The following is an 18,973-nucleotide window of genomic DNA, read 5'->3' on the forward strand; positions in this document are numbered from 1 at the left end:
ATCTTTGTGTGAAATTGTTTCTGTTTATGCACCGTATGTATTTGTCTGTGTGTCAAAGTTAGTGTTTTTGTTTGCAATTGTGTCTGCGTGTGCGTGTGTCTTTGAGGTTAGTTGTGTAATTGGGTCTGTGCACAGAATGTATTTGTCTGTGTTTATGTTTCTATGTGTCAATGTTAGTGTCTTTGTGTGAAATTGTGTCTGTTTGTCCACTTATGTATTTGTCTGTGTGTCACTGTTTGTGGGTTTGTGTGCAGTAGTGTCTGGTCTGCGTGTGCATGTGTTTTTAAGTTTAGGTGTATAACTATGTCTGTTTGTGCACTGAGTGTATTTGTCTGTGTGTCCATATTAGGGTCATTGTGTGAAATCGTGTCTATTTGTGCCCAATATATATTTGTCTCTGTGTCACTGTTAATGTCTTTACGTGCAATTGTGTATGTTTGTGCATGTGTCTTTGATTTTGTGTGTGTAATTGTGTCTGGTTGTACATTGTATGTATTTGATTGTTTGTCAATGTTCGTGTCTTTGTGTGCAATTGTGTCTGTTTGTGGATCAATGTTAGTGAGTGTCTGTGTGCATGTGTCTGAGTTTGTGTGTGTAATTGTGTCTTTTTGTGCACTGAATGGATTTGTCTGGGCGTGTGTGTCTGTGTGTCAATGTTAGTGTCTTTGTGTGCAATCGTGTCTGTTTGTGCACTATATGTATCTGTGTGTCAATTTAGTGGGTTTCTGTGCAATTGTGTCTGCGTGTGCATGTGTCTATAGATGTGTAATTGGGTCTGTGCACAAAATGTGTTTGTGTCCATGTGTCTGTGTGTCAATGTTAGTTTCTTTGTGTGAAATTTTGTCTGTGCACTGAATGTATTTGTCTGTCTGTGTCTGTATTTGTCTGTCAATGTTAGTGTCTTTGTGTGCATTTGTGTCTGTTTGTGCTCTTAAGTATTTGTGTTGTGTGTCTGTGTGTCAATGTTTGTAGCTTTGAGTGCAATTGTGTCTGCATGTGCATGTGTCTTTGAGTTTAGGTGTGTAATTGTGTCTGTTTGTGCACCGTATGTATTTGTCTGTGTGTCAATGTTTGTATCTTTGTTTGCAATTGTGTCTATTTGTGCATTTGTCTTTGAGTTTGTGTGTGTAATTGTGTCTGGTTGAGCACTGTATGTATTTGGTTGTTTGTCAATGTTAGTGTCTTTGTGTGCAGTTGTGTCTGTTCGTGGATCAATGTTAGTGAGTGACTGTGTGCATGTGCCTTTGAGTTTGTGTGTGTAATTGTGTCTTTTTGTGCACTGAATGTATTTGTCTGTATGTCAACGTTAGTGTCTTTGTGTGGAATTGTGTCTGTTTGGGCACTGTATGTATTTGTCTGTGTGTCAATTTTAGTGTCTTTGTGTGCAATTGTGTCTGTTGTGCATGTGTTTTTGAGTTTGTGTAATTGTGTCTGGTTGTGCATATTGGGATGTGTTTGTGTGTCAATATTAGTGAGTGTCTGCGTGCGTGTGTCTTTGAGTTTGTGTGTGTCATTGTGTCTTTTTATACACTGTATGTATTTGTGTGTTGATGTTTGTAAGTCTTTGAATGCATGTGACTATGTCATTGTGTCTGTGCCTGTGTGCCAATGCTACTGAGTGTCTTTGAGTGCATGTTTCATGGAGGTTGTGCACTGTATGTAATAGGTTTGTGTTTGTGTGTCAGTGTTAGCGAGAGTGTTTGCATGTGTCTTTGAGTTTGTGTGTTTGTGCACTTCATGTATGTTTGTCAATCTGTGTGCCAATATTAGAGAGTGTCGATGTGTGCGTGTCTTTGAGGCTGTGTGTAACTGTATCTGATTGAGCACTGTGAGTACTGTATTTTTCCGTAAGTGTGTTTTTGTCTGTCATTGTGTCTGTTTGTGCACTTTATGTATTAGGGTGTGTTTGTGTGTCTCTGTCAATGTTATTGGGTGTCTGTGTGCATGTGTCTTTGAGTTGGGGTCGGGGTGTATGTTTGTGTATCTCAGTTCTTATGTTTGTGTGACAATTAGTGTGCTAGTGAAATTGAGTTTTTGTTTTTTGTGTTTACTTGTATGTATTTGTGCATCTCGTTTGTTTGATGGTGAACGTATGTGTAATTTGTGTATTTGTGTGTGTTGTTTTGGATTTTTATGCCAAGTTTTTTTTGCTTTTTTTCATGCATATATATTGTGTGCTTGTGTATGTTTTGTGTGTTGCCCCACCTTAGAAGATGCGGGAGGCGGTGTCTGGAGTACCAGAAGGCTCTTTCGTCGGAGCTCATGTTACCTATCGCCACTCTGGTTGGGACCAACACAGTCAAATTGCCACTTAAGTCCTGGGCGGCCTCCTTGTACCTCTACCAGCACACCAGAATAGCGACGGGGTCAGATGCTAGCTTGATGTCATTTAAAGTGTCACAGGGCTCACACACATGGATCAGGTAGAATAGGCCGCCGAGGTGAGTGTTCATGTCCAGCTCCTACACAAAGAAACACACAAATATGTGTCACATCACGCGGACGGACGCCTAGACTTGCAATTGTAATGTTTGGACCTCCATCAAGGTTCCGTAGCAGATGATTCCGTCTCCCGCGTAGCTGTCAGGACACGTGCACGTGCGGTTGCCGTCCTCCGTCTGCTCACATTTTGCCTGAAAATCAATGCGCGACAAACACAGTCGCGTCACCTGAAAGGCCTCGACGATTACTTTTCACATATAGAAACACAGTGTCATTATGCCCTAACACACAGGTGGAAAACTGCCGGCCCGGGGGCCAGATCCGGCCCCCAGCATTTTGTGTGGCCCGCCTATTACCACATTGTCCCCTTTAAAAAATGTATTAAAAGGTAGAAATGAAATTTAATGACTTAAAAATATAGATTACAAATGAGCATTAAGATTTTCAAATTTTTTAAATGAAAAAAATAAACATAAAAATGCAAAAAATAGTAAACAATAAAAGATAAAATGAAAAACGAATAAAAAAAAAAACAAATATTCACATTTTTCCTTTTTAAAGAATAAATACAAAAACTTTTTTAAAAAATGAGGCCATTCCAGATATGTAAATATTGGTTTGATACAGCCTCATTTCATGATGTAATGACCAAATTGTTTATCTTGTATTAGTTTTTGTCAATAAAAAGCTCAAAGATTTATTTACAAAGAAGCACACGGAGTCATACGTCAAATCAAAGGTCTTGGCGATTGCATTTCAGATATGTAAATATTAGTTAAATGTAAACATCTATTATGATGTAAAGACTAAAAAGCATGCTTTATATATTGAATTACTACATTTTGTCAATAAAAAATGTCAAAAATCCATTTACAAAGAAACACATGGAGTCATACGTCAAATCATAGGTATTGGTGAGGGCATTCCAGATATGCAAATATTGGTTTGATACAGCCTCATTTCATGATATAATGACCAAATTTTTAATCTTGTATTAGTTTTTGTCAATAAAAACATCAAAGATTTATTTACAAAGAAGCACACGGAGTCATACGTCAAATCAAAGGTCTTGGCGATTGCATTTCAGATATGTAAATATTAGTTCAATATAAACATCTATTATGATGTAAGGACTAAAAAGCATGCTTTATATATTGCATTACTACATTTTGTCAATAAAAAATGTCAAAAATCCATTTACAAAGAAACACATGGAGTCATACGTCAAATCCGAGGTATTGGCGAGGGCATTCCATATATGTAAATATTGGTTTGAAATAGCCTCATTTGATGATGTAATGATCAACATTTCTATCTTGTATTAGTTTTTGTCAATAAAAAGGTCAAACATTTATTCAAGCAGAAACACATGAAGCCATACGTCAAATCAGAGATCAAATCAGAGATCTTAGTGAGTGCATTCCAAATATGTAAATATTGGTTTAATATAACCATCTATTATGGTGTAACGACTAAAAAGCATGCTTTATATATCGTATTACTACATTTTGTCAATAAAAAATGTCAAAAATAAATTTACAAAGAAACACATGGAGTCATACGTCAAATCAGAGGTATTGGCGAGGGCATTCCAGATATGTAAATATTGGTTTAGTATAACCATCTATTATGAAAAAACTGTTTAGGCTCTATCGGGCTTATCCTCTTTCTCTGCCCCAGCGTCAACTGACCGTCCACACAGCCACTTCTGCGTTCTATATCGTACGACGTGATGTCACAAGCCCGTACCACTTAACCAAACACACAAATCACTAGCCTGTACTTTAGAATCAAAATAAATTATTCAAAACTAACATGAATAATTAACCAAACGTTATTTAGGCTCCTACCCAAACAATGTAAATATTGGTTTAATATAACCACCTATTATGATGTAATGACCAAAAAACAGGCTTTCTATAGTGTATTAGTACAGTTTGTCAGTAAAAAGGTCAAAATTCAACTTATAAAGAGCCACATGGAGTCATACGTCAAATTGGAGGTCTCGGCAAGTCCGTTCCAAAAAAAGCATATATCAGTTTATTATCACCACCTATTATGATGTAATGACCAAAAACACGCTTTCTATCTTGTATTACTACATTTTGTCAGTAAAAAGGTCAAAAATGTATTTACCAAGAACCACATGGAGTCATACATTAAATCAGAGGTCTGGGCGAGGGCATTCCAACAATGTAAATATTTGTTTAAAATAGCCACCTATTATGATGTAATGACCAAAAAACAGGCTTTCGATATTGTATTACAACAGTTTGTCTGTAAAAAGGTCAAAATTCAACTTATAAAAAAAACACATGGAGTCATACGTCAAATCAGAGGTCTCGGGGAGGGCATTCCAACAATGTATATATTGGGTTAATATAACCATCTATTATGATTTAATGACCAAAAAACAGGCTTTCTATCCTTTATTACCACATTTTGTCAGTAAAAACGTCAAAAATCAATTTAAAAGTAAACATGGAGTCATATGTCAAAACAATGGTCTTGGGGAGGGGATTTCAGATATGTTAATATTGGTTTAATATAAACTCACAAGATGATGTGATGATCAAAACATCAACACATCAACAAAATGAAAACATAAGCATTCTTACCATTTCGTGACAGCCTCCATTTTTGGTGTTGCAGGGGTTAACAAGATCACACTTCATGCCGTCGCCCATATAACCTGTTTTACACACACACTCGCTCTACACACAGAAAGTATGTGTTAAAACACCACAGTTCCTGATTCAAATAGAAAACTACAAAACATTTGGAGCTTGAGGTTTTTATAGATTTGTACTAATTTTTTAAATTTACAAAAGAAGCAGCACAACAGCCCTTGATCATTTCTGACCTGCCCCGGTCCAATGTGGTTGCAGTCCGCATCTTTGCTGCAGCCTCCTCGTTCGGCGGTCTGGCAGAGGTTGATTTCCACGCAGACGCGTCCGTCACCCGTCCAGCCTTCCACGCACACGCACGACACGTAGCCCGGCGACACGTACACGCACTCGGCCTGATGGGGGCGCGAAGGCAAAATAATAAGTGGAAGGCTGACTCATGGTGTCACACGTCAAATTAGAGGCTTCGGCGAGAACTTCCCAGATATTTAGCAATGTTGGTAAATCAACATCGGACTAGATGAAAACACACCTTTGATTTTCTAGGAGATTGTATAAAGTAAAATTTCATCAGTAACAAACCCAATGGAGCAACATTAAATGTCTGGACGCAGACCTTCCGGATATCTAACTATGTTACCAATTTAACGTGATATAATGTCGTAATTGCTAATAAAAATACCTTTAATATTTCAGGGGATTGCATGAAGTGAAAAATTCTCAGTAACAAACCCCATAGAGTAACATGTCAACTAAAAGGTCTCGGTGAGGACTTTCCAATTGTGTATGTATATTGCTCATTTAAAATTGTGTAATGTCAAAATAGACAAAAACACACATTTGACGATATAGGAGCTTATGTAAAGTTAAATTTTATCAGTAACAAATCCAAAGGAGTAACATGTCAAATTAAAGGCCTCGACGTGGACCTTCTGGATTTCTAACTGTATTATCAATTTCACATGGTATAATGTTGTAATCGCTAATTAACATACTGCAAATGTTTTAAGAGATTGCATTAAGTAAAAAAAATTCAGTAACAACCCTACAGAGTAACATGCCAAATAAAAGGCCTCAGGGTAAATATATTGTTCATTTAACATTGTGTAGTGTCATAATTGGCAAAAACACACCTTAGACGATTTAGGAGCTTATGAAAGTAAAATTTTATCAGTAACAAACCCAATGAAGTAACATGTCAAATTAAAGGCCTCGATGTGGACTTTCCAGATATCTAAGTACGTTACTGATTTAACATGGTATAATGTGATAATCGTGAATAAATGTACCTTTGACGTTTAGGAGATTGCATTAAGTAAAAAATTCTCAGTAACAACCCCATGGTGTAACATGTCAAATAAAAGGCCTCGGCGAGGACTTTCCAGATGTGTAAATATATTAGTCATTTAACATGGTGTAATTTCATAATTGCTAATAAACAGACCTTTAATATTTTAGGAGATTGCATCAAGTAAAAATTTCTCTGTAACAACCCCATGGTGTAACATGTCAAATAAAAGGCCTCGGCGAGGACTTTCCAGATGTGTAAATATATTAGTCATTTAACATGGTGTAATGTCATAATTGCTAATAAACAGACCTTTGATATTTTAGGAGATTGCATCAAGTAAAAATTTCTCAGTAACAACCCAATGGTGTAACACGTCAAATAAAAGGCCTCGGCGAGGACATTCCAGATGTGTAACGATGTTGCGCATATAACATCGTGTAATGTCATGATAGAACAAAATCACACCTTTGAGGATTTAGGTAATTGTGTAAAGTAAAATTTTTATCAGTAGCAAACTCTGTGGAGTAACATATCAAATTAGAGGCCTTAGCGAGGACTTTCTGGATCTGTAACTATGTTACCAATTTAAGATCAGATAGCATTATAATAGACGAAAAACACACCTTTGATATTTGAGGAGAACGGCTAAAGTGTGAATTTATTAGTAACAAACCCCATAGAGTAACACGTCAAATAAAAGGCCTCGGCAAGGACGTTCCACATGTGTGACGATGTTGCTCAATTAAAATTGTGGAATGTCATAATAGACTTAATTAAACCTTTGATGATTTACATTGCCGAAAGTAATTTTTTATCAGTAGCAAACCCCATGGAGTAACATGTCAAACTAAAGGCCTTCGCGGGGACTTTTCAGATTTGTAACTATGTTACTAACTCAAGATCATATAACGTCGTAATTGACGAAAACACCCCTTTGATATTTAAGGTGATTGTCTAAAGTAAAATTTTACTATTAACAAACCCCATAGAGTAACACGTCAAATAAAAGGCCTAAGCGAGGATGTTCCAGATGTGAAGCAATGTCGCTTATATAACATTGTATAATGTCATAGTAGATACAAAGATACCTTCGATGATTTAGGATAATGTGTAAAATTTTTATTCGTAGAAAATTTGAAAATATTTCAAATATAATGCCTTGGCAAGGACTTTTCAGATATGCAACTATGTTACTAATTTAAGATCATATAAGGTTGTTTGTAACCGACTAAAAACACACCTTTGGCATTTAAGGAGATGAAAGGTAACAAACCCCAATTGAGTAACATCACAAATTACAAATTAAATGCCTTAATGAGGTGAATTTTATATTTATTATTACGTTGGCTACTTCTGGATGATTGCGTGTAAGGCTTACGCTGGCATGGCAGCCTCCTCTGTTGCTCTTCAGACAGCGGTTGATGGCCGTGCACGAGTGACCGTCGCCCTCGTAGCCGTCCCGACACGCACACCTGTGGCATTTCACAATATGGAACGGTCGATCACCACAGCCCTTCCAGTCAATGAGAGGTGGGCGGAGTCTTACGTGCTCTGCAGGCCTTTGTGCGTGCAGTAAGCATAGATGTGGCAGTGTTCGGTCAGTCCGTCAGCATTGCACGGCGTAGCGGTTTTATCGCAACGCTCCCCGGAGAAGCCGTCTTGACAAGAGCCGCTACGACACGCGCCGCCACTACCTGGACGGTTGTCGCACTCGCCGTGGATGCAACGGCACTCTGCGAAATGCACACTTGTAACAAGAACACGTGAAAAAATGGCGGTCGAGCGGTAGCCACGTCACCTTCGTCGCAATGTTCGCCGTGTTTGGACGGGTCCGAGCAGATGTGGCACGCCACGCCCTCGAAGGCCGGCTGACAGTTGCATGAGCCGTTGCCCCGGATACCGTCCATGCACTGGAAATGGAAATTCCCCAAAAAAAAAAAAAAAATTAAATGATGTCAATATGATATGGAATAGTCATTCCAAATAATATTAATAAAATACAAAAATAAAAACTAAAGAAATAAAACAAACTAAGATAAAAAATTTTTTTAAAAAGATAATAAAGATAAAATAAATTAAAAAACATGATCATAACAATTATTACAGAGCCACTAAATGGACATCGACAGACATAAAATAAATTTAAGTAATCTAGTGCGCACCAGATTGTTTCAAGTGCGCACCAGAAACTATCTGGTAAACATTAGCGTTATATAGCATTTAAGCTAGTGCACTTTTGCTATGCAAGTTAGCCAATTGTTGTAAACATCAGCATTATATAGCATTTAAGCTAGGAGACATTTGCAAAACAAGTTAGCGACTTGCAACAATGGAACAATTGGCTAACATTCAAAGCAAAAGTCTGCTAGCTCAAATCCAATATAATGCTGTTTACCGATCGTTTCTAGTGCACACCAGATTGCTTAAATTTATTTTATTTCTGTCGTTGTCCCTTTTATAGCTTCGTAAATTATTCAATGAATCAAATGTACTAATTTGGTAAGATAGACACAAAGAAACACATTTATAAGCGTAACAAACTAAAAAAAAAACACTTAATAGAAAGTACATTTTAAAAAAAAATCTATTATTGTAAAAACACAGAAAAAAAATCATTGAATCACTCAAAAATGTATTGAAAACAGTATTTTAAAATTTTTCATAAATGTAAAAAAAAAAAAACTAAAAAAGTTTTTACATCAAAGCATCATGTAAAAATGTAATAATTGTAAATACATGATAACTCATGTAAATATGTGATCACTATCATCTAAAAACGTAATATTAAAAAGAATATGGTAATTATGTAAAAACGTGATAAATATTATGTAAAAAAGTGAAAACTATCATGTGTAAAAATGATCACTATCATGTAAAAACATGAAAACTCATGTAAAAACGTGACAACCATCATGTAAAAACATGAAAATCATATTTTTTAAAATTGGGTACTGGACTTTTTTTTGTTTGATGTGTCAGAGAAAGAAGAAAATCATCCTCAAAAGGTCCCGCAGAGAATAAAAAATGACCAACAATACAAATAAAAGTTCACAAAACATGCTAGAATACTAAAATTATAATGAAATTAGGGCTGTCAAACGATTAAAAATTTTAATCGAGTTAATTACAGCTTAAAAATTAATTAATCGTAATTAATCGCAATTAATCGCAATGCAAACCATCTATAAAATATGCCATATTTTTCTGTGAATTATATATATATTCTGTAAAATAAATTGTTGGAATGGAAAGATAAAACACAAGATGGATATATACATTCAACATACGGTACAAAAGGACTGGAGTGGGCATTTCACTCTACTGTCATTTAAATCTGTCTATGCTGTCCTCACTCCGAAGCGTCTACTTTTTCCAAAGCTAGACAGCTAGTGAACGACGCCTTAATAATCAGACTTCTTCCTTTTTCATCGGATTTATTAATAAAATGGCCTCAAACCATTGTCCTCTTTAGACCGTCGTAAAACTACAAAAAAAAAAAAAGTACACAAGCATTGCATTAGCAACAACGTTAGCTTAGCACGCTATACAGGTTAACAAAACAAACAAAAAGCGTCTCATACAAAAAATATAACATTTCGCTTATTAACATAATATGTACATTCTTTACAACAACCATACTTTCGGACAAATCTTGTCCAAGGATCATATAAGCACAACAGAGACGTCGTGCAGCCATATTGAACTGGCAAGAATAGAAAACAATAAACCATGTCGCAAAGCGACCACAAGAGTTCGCTGTTAGACAGCACAAAAAGCCTTGCTGTAAAAGGCTGCCAAAAGGCAGAATACTGTCTGAGCGGGACATGTGCGTTAATTGCGTCAAATATTTTAACATGATTAATTTAAAAAATTAACTACCGCGCGTTAACGCGTTCATTTTGACAGCCCCAAATGAAATATATATAAATTACTTTTTTAAAAAAAAATCTACTCAAATCCCAATACAAACAGGATACACTTTATCTGAACTCGGTGTCATAAGACTGTCATAATGATGAGAAAACACCTGTCATGAATATGAATGAACGCTTAGCACAGATGTCATGTCATAATCATGATGGTCTTACGAGAGTCTTATGACACAGAGTTCAAATATAGTGTTACCCAAAAATATAATAGCAAACAATATGCTGGTATAATAAATTTTGCTTTTCTTACCGATCCTTTGTTGTAGCATGGGTTCTGGAAGCCGCCGATGCACGGCTTGCAGTCGGGCCCATAGAAACCTTTGCAGCACTCGGGCGTCTGCTCCCGCAACAACACGGCGCAACGTTACTTCGTTGGCACCAGACATCCAATCCATTTGAAGCGGGACGGTCGGCAGTGAATGCCACCCTCCCACTTCAAATGGTAGCACATCAGAGTCAATGACATGGTCTGACCCGCGTGGTGACGTTACAGTACTTGGCGCATCCTTTGCTGGGCCCCAGATGCATTGGAGGCGTGTATTCGCAGCCGAACATGTGATTGTCCTGAAAAGGCACAATTTTTTATCTCAAGTGGAAATATTGAGAGAATATTTGTACACATGCAAAAAAAATTGTTTTTACCAGTTCGACGCTGCCGACGGGACATGATGTTTCATAGAGGTAACTGCAGTGAACACATGGACCCTGAAATCAAAACGTGGTGGACAAAATAAATAAAAACATAGTGTGTGTATATATATATATATATATATATATATATATATATATGGCGGAAAACACAGATAAGACTAAAAAGCAGTTTCTGCTCTTGCACTCCTCTTTAAAAGAAACTGCTGTATTTTAAGCCATAACAACTGTTGTGTTTGATAGAACAATATGTCTATATGCTGCCATAGCAGATTCATGGCGCATTAACAGTGGCGCCTCCAGAAATTTTTCATAGGGGTGGCCAGATGGGGCCACTTAAAATCTTGGGGTGGCCAAAACTAAAAGCCATAATTTCAGGTTTTCATTATATTATTGCAGTAAAATGATCAGGAGAAAACTATCAGAAAGACTTAAGGACACTGCTACTGATATACCTTGGTGTATTGTGTAATATTTGATGTTACTAGAGATTTAATGTGCATAGTCCATAACTGTCCAGTCAACATTTTGAGTTCAACAAAAATTCAGTTTTATTGTGTTATGTATATATTAGGCATAAGGTTTACATTTAACTAGGGCTATCAAACGATTAAAATTTTTAATCGAGTTAATCACAGCTTAAAAATGAATTAATCGTAATTAATCGCAATTCAAACCATCTCTAGAATATGCCATATTTTTCTGTAAATTATTGTTGGAATGGAAAGATAAGACAAGACGAATATATACATTCAACATAATGTACATAAGTACTGAATTTGTTTCTTATAACAATGAATCCACAAGATGGCATTAACTTTATTAACATTCTTTCTGTGAAAGGGATCCAAGGATAGAAAGACTCGTAATTCTTAAAGGATAAATGTGAGTTTGTATATTGTGACTAAATATTGCAATCTAGTGTATTTGTTGAGCTTTCAGTAAATGATACTGTAGTGACTTAACTGTTTTGCCTAAATGCATGATGGGGATGGTGCAACCATGACTGTGTGTGATGGCTACAAATGCTATATCTTCTCTGTGTTGGGTACACTACAGGGTGTTAAGGAAAAGATCAACTCCTGTCATTCTTCCCCATGTCGCTTCCCACAATATTTATAGTTGTTGTGGGAGAGATGACAAAGCTTTTGCCAATTAAAAGCACGGCCCAAATGAATGTGTGTATCTACTCCACTCTGCCTCTTATCTCTGTATATAGGTAAATGGCGCCATTGTAGGCTGTTTGTGGCAATGCGTGAATGAGTCGTACCGCGAATGCGTTGATCGCGATAAATATTTTCACGTGATTAATTTTTAAAAATTAATTACCGCCCGTTAACGTGATAAATTTGACAGCCCTACATTTAACAAAACAAAATAAATGCATTCATTTGGGATGAAATGCATAACTCATGCTACAACAATATAATGATATACTGGCAAGCGGGGTGGCCAGTGGGGTGGCCAACCAATTTATAGGGGTGGCCGTGGCATTAAGCCCCCAAACTATTTTTAATTTGTCCGTTTTACCCTGAAAACCCCCGTTTACAGACGTCGCGCAACCGCTTTTGTTTCAACCTAGCCATAAAAAGAAGGTAAGTAATCATATTTATTATTCAAAATGTCTGTCATTTTAAGCTTAGAATCATGAATTGATGTCCAATATTTAGTTTTAAAAAAAAAACGACTTCAAAAATTATTCTCTTGCATATTTTAAACTTTTAAACAAATTACGTCACAATGAAAAATGTACAAAAAGTAAAGCTAATTACATTTATAACTCCTTTGAAAGTCTAGTACTATCAATTATAGATGCTAACTGGAAGAACCAAAAACCAGTTCTTTACATAGTGGTTTACAGTCCCCCTTGTCCCTACTCACAGTTTTTGTTAGATTTCTCTGACTTTTTATCCAATTTTTTGCTAAGCTGGGATAGAATTATAATTGTAGGGGATTTTAATATACATGTTGATGATGAAGGTGACTCTCTTGGTAAGGCTTTTAATGACCTACTAGATGGGACTGGCTTCATTCAAAATGTAAATAAACCAACTCATAGTCACAAGCACACCCTGGACCTCATTTTAACCTACGGTATGGAGATTAGTGATCTTAGTGTCCATCCCCACAACCCCGTACTGTCTGATCATTTTCTAATTACCTTTCAGTTTGTACCTCAAGATAATCCTTCACTAGTGACTAAAACTCAGATGAAAAGGACATTATGTGATCGCTCTGTTTCAGAGTATAAACAGATAATTCAGCCAATATTTGCCTCCATGTCATCTGATTATGAAGGAATAATGTCTGGCTTTGCTGTTAATGACGAGTTTGTTGATAGTGTCATGTTTACTCTACGAACTGCTCTCGATGTAGTCGCTCCCCCCAAATTAAAGTTTGTCAAGCCGAGACGAGCTTCTCCCTGGTATAATGCTGAAACATGTTCTCTTAAACAATCGGCACGTAAATTAGAAAGACTTTGGCGCCGTTCCAACACAGAGCACACTCTCTCTGCCTGGAAACACAGTTTAGTGACCTATAAACAGGCCTTGCGTATGACTAAAACCAGATGTTACTCATCCTTAATAGATGAAAACAAGAATAATCCTAGGTTTCTGTTCAGCACTGTAGCAAGGCTGACAAACAGTCACAGCTCAATAGAACCTTATATCCCAACCACCCTTAGCTGTGATGAGTTCCTAAACATTTTTTAACAATAAAATCTCAACTATTAGAAATAAAATAAATGAATTACTTCCAACTATTAGGTCTGATAAAGTGCAGACTGAAAATTCAGAATCTCCTATAAACCCCTCTAAAATATTAGATAACTTTACCACTGTACACCAAACCGATGTAATTGCAATTATAATGTCCTCCAAACCATCAACGTGCCTCCTCGACCCGATCCCAACCAAACTTTTAAAGAGACCTTGCCTCTAACTATTGATATTACCCTAAATATAATAAATACCGCATTAGTTACTGGCCACGTGCCTCAGTCCTTTAAATATGAAGTTACTAAACCGCTTTTGAAAAAACCTACTCTTGATCCTGACATCTTGGCCAATTATAGACCTATCTCTAATCTACCCTTTCTCTCCAAAGTCCTTGAAAGAGTGGTAACTAAACAACTCTGTCAGCACCTCTGTCAGCACCCACAGGACAATAGTTTATTCGAACATTTCCAGTCTGGCTTTCAAGCTCATCATAGCACTGAAACTGCATTAGTCAAAGTAACTGACGACTTGTTACTAGCCGCTGACGTTGGATTAGTCTCGATCCTGGTTCTGTTGGACCTGAGTGCAGCCTTTGACACAATCGACCATAATATCTTATTGCAGAGACTAGAATGTGACATAGGCATTAGAGGAGCAGCCCTCTGCTGGTTTAAATCATATTTATCTAATAGGTACCAGTTTGTCAATGTAAACCAGCAATCATCACCGCACTCTAGAGTTAGTTGTGGTGTGCCGCAAGGATCGGTCCTCGGGCCCATCTTGTTTACGCTGTATCTGCTTCCTTTAGGTAATATCATCAGAAAACATAGCATTAACTTTCATTGTTACGCTGACGACACACAACTGTATTTATCAATTAAACCTGAGCAGATCAGGCAAGTGGATAAACTAAGCACCTGCGTCCGAGATATAAATACCCGGATGAGCACTAACTATCTTCTACTTAACCCCGAAAAGACAGAAGTCCTTATAATAGGCCCTAAAAGTGTGGGAGACACTTTAACTGTCCAGATAATCACTCTGGACAATGTAAGTGTAGCCTCCAGCACCACAGTTAAAAACCTAGGAGTTCTATTTGACCCAGACTTATCGTTTAAAGCTCATATTAAACAAACCTGCAGAATGGCCTTTTTTCACCTACGCAACATAGCCAAAATTAGAAATATTTTATCTAAAAACGATGCAGAAAAATTAATACACTTGTTCGTTACATCCAGATTGGATTACTGTAACTCCCTACTTGCAGCTTGTCCTAAAAGTTCTCTAAAAGGTCTTCAGCTAGTCCAAAACGCAGCAACAAGACTTTTAACAGGAACTAATAGAAGAGAGGACATCACCCCTGTGCTCCAGGCCCTTCACTGGCTTCCAGTCGAGTTTAAGAATTTAATTTAAAATCCTCCTTCTTACATTTAAGACGATTAATGGGTTGGGGCCATCTTATCTCACCGATGCTCTGGTTCCATACGGCCCCAACAGAATACTCGGCTCTCAGAATTCAGGGCTACTGGTAGTTCCCAGGGTTTCTAAAAGTACTGTCGGAGCTAGAGCCTTTAGCCACCAAGCCCGTTTTATGGAATCGGCTTCCAGCTAATATTAAAGAAGCCGAGACAGTCTGCGCATTTAAGATTAGATTAAAAAGGTTCCTATTCGACAAATCTTATGGTCAGGCTTGTTGGAGTCGGATTAGACTCACAGTTCAGTCTAAACTGCACTAGAAGCTGGGGGGAAGTACAGCCAATGAGTTCTATCTCCTTTTTCTCACTTTACCTTCCACTTGTCTTACTTTATTACTATTTTTCAATGTTAATATCTAGTTAACTAGTCTCTTCATCACTAGTCACCCGGTATCTATTTATTTCATCTGCTGTTTCTGACTGTGTATCATATTGCCTCTGCAAAGCCCTTTGAGACAACCTTGTTGTGATTTAGGGCTATACAAATAAAATTGAATTGAATTGAATTAATAATGTAACAAACCAGGTTCTAATGTGGCAAATGTGTTTGCGTAGTGTACCTGAACGCATCGTGTGGCTGACTTGATAGTGAGCTTTTTTAGTTTCACTTTCACCGTGTTTACTTGCTGCGGGGGACACTAGGCACAAGTTGATGGAATAATTGATTGAAAACCTGACAAAGCTGGCGATTTCTTTGGCGATATTACCAAAAATAATAATTGCCACCTTAATTTATAAAGACTGACGGAGAAGGACCGTCATAGACCGTCTACGGCTGTATTCTTGAGCGAGCTAAATCACGGATGCGCGCCCCACGCTCATATTTTTCTATCATATGTGTCTTCATGTCAATGGTACGGAGCCCCCCGGGTGCCAGGATAGAAAAAATAAAAAATCATAGCTAATCAGGACCCACAGTTCACTTATCTGTGGGTACAGTTTAGTAATCTGTGGGTACAGATTACTAATCTGTGGGTACAGATTGCAGATTACTAATCTGTACCCGCAGTTTACTAATCTGTACCCACAGTTTAGCAATCTGTACCCACAGTTTAGCAATCTGTACCCACAGATTACTAAACTGTACCCACAGTTTAGCAATCTGTACCCACAGATTACTAATCTGTACCCACAGTTTACTAAACTGTACCCACAGTTTACTAAACTGTACCCACAGTTTACTAATCTGTACCCACAGTTTAGCAATGACCCGGAAACAGTAGTCGCCAATGTTTGGCGGGGACTCCGAGTCCACGCCGAGGGACCGACCGATCAAGCATCTGCACCATTTGCCCTTGGCAAACAAAAGGGTTTTAAAAGGTAACTATTGCACGTTTTCTTTGGTAGCCGTCTTTCAGGTGTCATCAATCAATATGGTATGTTGTGTTTGCACATTTTCTGTGTTGCTGTCGTGTCCGTGCGTGCTTAATGGCGTACCGTACGCATGCTATTTTTAGACCGTGACGTCGCATCACAACATGCCATATTGATTGACGACACCTGAAAGACGGCTACCAAAGAAAACGTGCAATAGTTTACTTTTAAAACCCCTTTGTTCGCCGAGGGCAAATGGTGCAGATGCTTGCTCGGTCGGTCCCTCGGCGTGGACTCAGAGCCCCCGCTAAACATTGGTGACTAATGTTTCCGGGTCATTGCTAAACTGTGGGTACAGATTAGTAATCTGTGGGTACAGATTAGTAATCTGTGAGTACATATTACTAAATTGTACCCACAGATTACTAAACTGTACCCACAGATTAGTAAACTGTGGGTACAGATTAGCTATGATTTTATATTTTTTCTATCCTGGCACCCGGGGGACTCCGTACAATGGTAATGGTAAGCATCACCTTTTTTTCTTTTTTTCCACCACCTGCACCAACATTGTAGGAACACATGTTGATTTCTCTCACAAGAAAATCTGCCATGCGTCCGTCTTGCGGGAAAACTGCGGCGCTGTCATAGATTGTCGTATTTAGAGCATGTCGCCGGCTGTAGAAACAAATGTCCAGTCAAATTTTACGTCGGATGTCGAAAAGCTCGTGTGTCGAATCGATTGTATGTCAAGTTACCACTGTACAGAAGACTCATGTGTTGTTTGGATTCTAAACAGGCAAACACGGGGCCGCCACATTTGGGTCCTCCTCTGCCTGCCTGCACAGGCGCTAGTTAATTTAGAGCGAGGAGGGAAAGAGAAAGTTCGTGATTACTCGCCTTTCTGTTGTCCGTTAGTAATCATTTAGAAATGTCCTGAGTGAGTGTGTAAGTCCTGTGTACGTCTATGAGAGGTGAGTGCATGAGCCCCCTTTGTCTTGTTTAGCGTTTATTATTGTTGTTTGAGACACCACGAGTTAGCTTCGCGCGCTAAGCTAATTAGCGAATTGCTAACTAGTCATTGCAGTGTCTGCTGTGAATTGTATGTTAGTATATTGGCCTTGCTGTCACTACTGTGCTGTAATTCGCTTTATTTTTTCCTTAACACAGAAAACCACACACACACATACACACTCATTCATCCACAAATTAACCTGCACCAATTCCTGCTAAGCAACCTACAGTTTAGTTGCCTACCACATCAAATTAAAGCATCTCCATAACACGGAAATTGTCGCCATCTGCTGTACCATTTGGGAACTGCAATTTGGATAAAGGAATTTTAAGTTACTGCGATCTGTCTCGTCATTATTCTGCCATCTTCCATCCATCCTTGGACATCCTGGCCATGAAGTAGCGCTCTGGCCGGCGCCCCAGCTTGTGTAAAATAGAAATTTAAACCACCAAGATCTACAGTCAAGTTTTCCTAAGCTATCGCAAATCCTCCCCCATAACCACTGTATTGTAAAATTTTAATTTTTTTATTCATGTCATATGGAAAATGATATCGAACTGAATTCGTGTTTAATGTCGTGAAAACAGCAGTCTGACCGTCATGATTTTGCTGTTGACGATGTCGCATCGGTGCGGCATGACGGGTAAAATTGTGGCCGGGTAGAGCAGGCCGTCGATGACGTGGATGATGCCGTTGAGCGCCCGGATGTTGGGCGACAGCACGCGCACGCCCTTTTCGCCCAGAAGGATATCGCCCTGAGAAAAAGACGGGAGACGTCAGCGAGGGACGGCGCCCTGCGGCGTGTCGGCTCACCTCGGGCGACGCCGAGATGCTCAGCAGCTGATTGGCCGTCGTCTCGATGCGGGGGAGGGACGTCAGGTCGTCTGATGTCAGCTGCTCCACAACAACAACAACAAAAATTACTTTTTTTGTTGATGAAAATGCATTTAGTTTTTGGTGGGTGGTGAGTGCTTACACTGCCTTTGGAGTAAATGTGGTTCCGCAGAAGTTCTTGAAGTTTATATTTGGCCTGATGACCCAAAAAAAAAAAAAAAAAACGTGTTAAGAAGCCGCCGACGGAAAGCAAAAGTAGTGCTCGGGCGTACGTGGTTGAGCATGTACAAGATGCTCCCGTCTCGGGCGTCGTCCACCGCCTGGTTGCTGGGGATGAAGACCGTCAGCGGGCCAGGACCGTTCAGAGGAAGTGTGGCGCCGCAGTTCTGCTCCCGTGCACCACAACAATAAAAATATTATTCAATTATTTATTTATTTTTTTTAAATTTCATTTTATCCTATAAACATTTCAAATATTAACATTTTTCACATTTTTACCCATATGTCAAATTCTTGCCTGAAATGTTGCAATTTTTGACCAAAACCACCTTTTTTAACCCAAATTTCACAATCGTTGATAAAATTTTTCCAAATATTGACCAAAATTTCATAATTTTTTCTACCCAAATTTTACTCCAAAAAATCCTTCACACATTATTCCAACTCCAACATGTTCAG

The 18,973-nt window shown here is 38.2% G+C and overlaps 1 protein-coding gene across 1 annotated transcript in view; it reads right to left on the reverse strand.

Moving 5' to 3' along the window:
• The window catches only part of stab1 (stabilin 1), a 100,160-nt gene that overhangs the window by 62,277 nt on the left and 18,910 nt on the right, over window positions 1–18,973 (reverse strand). Inside the window, exons 14-28 of the mRNA XM_057845207.1 lie at window positions 18,568–18,681; window positions 18,438–18,491; window positions 18,275–18,355; window positions 18,058–18,216; window positions 10,932–10,994; window positions 10,764–10,853; window positions 10,540–10,626; window positions 8,159–8,270; window positions 7,907–8,093; window positions 7,739–7,832; window positions 5,306–5,464; window positions 5,061–5,156; window positions 2,538–2,633; window positions 2,415–2,462; window positions 2,206–2,339 (exon numbers count right to left, since the gene is read on the reverse strand). Coding sequence (XP_057701190.1) covers window positions 2,206–2,339; window positions 2,415–2,462; window positions 2,538–2,633; window positions 5,061–5,156; window positions 5,306–5,464; window positions 7,739–7,832; window positions 7,907–8,093; window positions 8,159–8,270; window positions 10,540–10,626; window positions 10,764–10,853; window positions 10,932–10,994; window positions 18,058–18,216; window positions 18,275–18,355; window positions 18,438–18,491; window positions 18,568–18,681 — 1,574 coding nt within the window. The remainder of the gene's footprint in view (window positions 1–2,205; window positions 2,340–2,414; window positions 2,463–2,537; window positions 2,634–5,060; window positions 5,157–5,305; window positions 5,465–7,738; window positions 7,833–7,906; window positions 8,094–8,158; window positions 8,271–10,539; window positions 10,627–10,763; window positions 10,854–10,931; window positions 10,995–18,057; window positions 18,217–18,274; window positions 18,356–18,437; window positions 18,492–18,567; window positions 18,682–18,973) is intronic.

Source organism: Corythoichthys intestinalis, chromosome 9 (assembly GCF_030265065.1).
Source record: "Corythoichthys intestinalis isolate RoL2023-P3 chromosome 9, ASM3026506v1, whole genome shotgun sequence".
Classification (NCBI taxonomy): domain Eukaryota; kingdom Metazoa; phylum Chordata; class Actinopteri; order Syngnathiformes; family Syngnathidae; genus Corythoichthys; species Corythoichthys intestinalis.